The following is a 2,224-nucleotide window of genomic DNA, read 5'->3' as shown; positions in this document are numbered from 1 at the left end:
GCGACACATCCTGTTTTGGTAACCGGATATTTCAAAATAAAAGTCTGATTTAATTCAGTTCATATCTAAAACAATCTTTTGCGTGGGAATGCAAAACAATTTTGCAAGGGAATGCAAAAGTATTGCCAGGTACCGCAAAGTTATTGCGAGGTAATGCAAAGTTATTGCGAGGTAATGCAAAAGAAAAAAATTCCCCCATGTCCCCTCGCGGGCTCCGTAGCATTTTTGTATTTCAGAATAAAAAAACTTTTTCTGTTGTTATGCTGTTTTTGTTTTGACATTATGTCCTGCAAAAAATGCAACCGCTAATGCTGCTAACACTGCTAACACAACCCTACAAGACATCAAACTTGCAGTTGTGGCCGGTGCCTGAGCTGGACTTCAAACTGCAGGTACCATCCATTCCATATTATTTTCAAAAAACACATTTTAAGTTTAAAATTTAAATGCCATCAGCAGCAGCATCAGCAGTGTAGAGGCTGCTTTTGTTGCAGAATGATGACATCACAACAAAACCTGAGCACCAATGGCAAATTAAATGTAAACGTCAACACTTAGCCACATTTAGATTWAATTTTTACATTTAAATTTACACATTTAGATTAAGAATTTAACATTTAGATCGGTGGGGCCCAAACCTTTTCCCAGAGAGGGCCAAAATGAAAATCTATCTAAGGGCAGTTGCAATAATATAATGTATGAAACGCAAACACTTTATGGGTAAAGTCATTTTATTGTTTATTAGTAACTAGCAGTCAGTGGAGTGGCCCATGTTGTTTTTTCTTCTTTTTATTTGTTTGTTTGTTTTTTATCATATGCATAAGTTTGACATATGTTCAGGCAGCAAAGGCTCATGGGACATTTCATAAAGTGAAAAAATATTTAAGTTAATAATATTTGCGGTCTTATAAAGTGTACAAATCTACATGTTTGCTTAAATCTAATGTCAAAGTCTTTTGTAGTTACTTGTATTTCACATTTAATCTTACTGTATGATCTTGTAATAATTCATAGACATGCACCATGAGTGAAAACTATCTGCACTACAGCCCCTCATATAGTCACTGGGCCAATGGTTTAAGTGTGGAAAGAGGAAATACAGTGTTTCTACAACTAGTAATCAGAGAAACTTCTGGTGGGCCAAACCAAACAGCTTGGTGGGCCAGTTTTGGCCCACGGGCCCTACATTGGGGACCTCTAGTTTAGATGTAACATTTAAATTTAACACTTAGTAAAAATTACCAAAATGCTTACATTTTGCTGATTTGAACTAAATAACAAAATTATTAGTGGAAATTTTAACTAGAACTTTRCATTCAGAAAATAAGCTAAATAATGATTTTTTTTTCTTTTTACATTTTGGTGCCCCGTAATATTCAGCATGCGGTACACGACATGCTRTCATGGTCAGGGATGGACTGAAAAGAATAATAAAAAAGATAAAAAGCAGCTAAACTCGAAATAAACACATCATGAACAACAAATGATTTCAAACTGCCTGACTAGTTKGAACTGGTATTTTATGTATTCCTGGTATTTTATAAAGTTTTGCAGCTAGAGATAAAAGTGAWGATCGTACCTCCATTCTCCACAATCCATTGGTGCACAGCCAGAACATTTTGCCACAATGAAGCCATCTGAGAATACAAGCGGATTACACTTTATCTGAAAACACATCTTAAGCTTTAAAAAGGTCCAATCTGATTCCAGGCACTTACCCTCTTCTCACCCCGGGTTTAGGGTCAACAGGTTTCAGTGAAAGGCTCGGGAAAACCTTTGAACGCAGACCGTCAGATRATCCCTGACAAAGTACAGCTTTGGAGCATGACCAAATATGGAAGCGGAAACAGGAAGTCTGGTGTGCTGCTTTCACTTGGGGACACAAAAAATAGAGGGATCTCAGAGGGACAGAGGGATTTAGCTGATTGTTAAAAGAAAAGTACAGAAAACGTTGATGACATCACTTCCTGTGTTTTCTTAGTTTTCTGTATCTGTTGTAGCATTTCTGGTGCACTAAAGGGCGCCGTTACACAAGACATGGGTATTTTTTCCCWCCAGTAATGTAGAAATTGGATGAATTTTGGACATAAGATAAATAATACCAACTTAGATGGTGTACTTAGGTGCATTTATTGTTACTGAACCAAAGGTGATATTTTTCATTTTATTATAGTAAAAAACAAAAATTTTTCATACAATTGGTTCAACATAATACTTTAAGATA

The 2,224-nt window shown here is 36.0% G+C and overlaps 2 protein-coding genes across 3 annotated transcripts in view; both read right to left on the bottom strand.

The window, feature by feature from the left end:
* elovl8b (ELOVL fatty acid elongase 8b) overlaps nt 1–2,068 on the bottom strand; it is a 7,792-nt gene extending 5,724 nt beyond the window's left edge. The window contains exons 1-2 of one of the 2 annotated variants that reach the window (XM_014002903.1): nt 1,719–2,068; nt 1,580–1,637 (exon numbers count right to left, since the gene is read on the bottom strand). In XM_014002903.1, coding sequence (XP_013858357.1) covers nt 1,580–1,637 — 58 coding nt within the window. In that variant the 5' untranslated portion in view covers nt 1,719–2,068. The remainder of the gene's footprint in view (nt 1–1,579; nt 1,638–1,718) is intronic. The other variant, XM_014002904.1, reaches the window with a different exon arrangement.
* A 48-nt stretch (nt 2,069–2,116) lies between these two features.
* mutyh (mutY DNA glycosylase) overlaps nt 2,117–2,224 on the bottom strand; it is a gene marked incomplete in the record, with an annotated part of 15,879 nt that continues 15,771 nt past the window's right edge. Inside the window, 1 exon segment of the mRNA XM_014002902.1 lies at nt 2,117–2,224.

The sequence above is a fragment of the Austrofundulus limnaeus genome, unplaced genomic scaffold (genome assembly GCF_001266775.1).
Source record: "Austrofundulus limnaeus strain Quisiro unplaced genomic scaffold, Austrofundulus_limnaeus-1.0 Scaffold15, whole genome shotgun sequence".
NCBI classification, from domain to species: Eukaryota; Metazoa; Chordata; class Actinopteri; order Cyprinodontiformes; family Rivulidae; genus Austrofundulus; species Austrofundulus limnaeus.
Note: the sequence above shows the minus strand (reverse complement) of the source record. Positions and strands in the feature narration are given on the sequence as shown.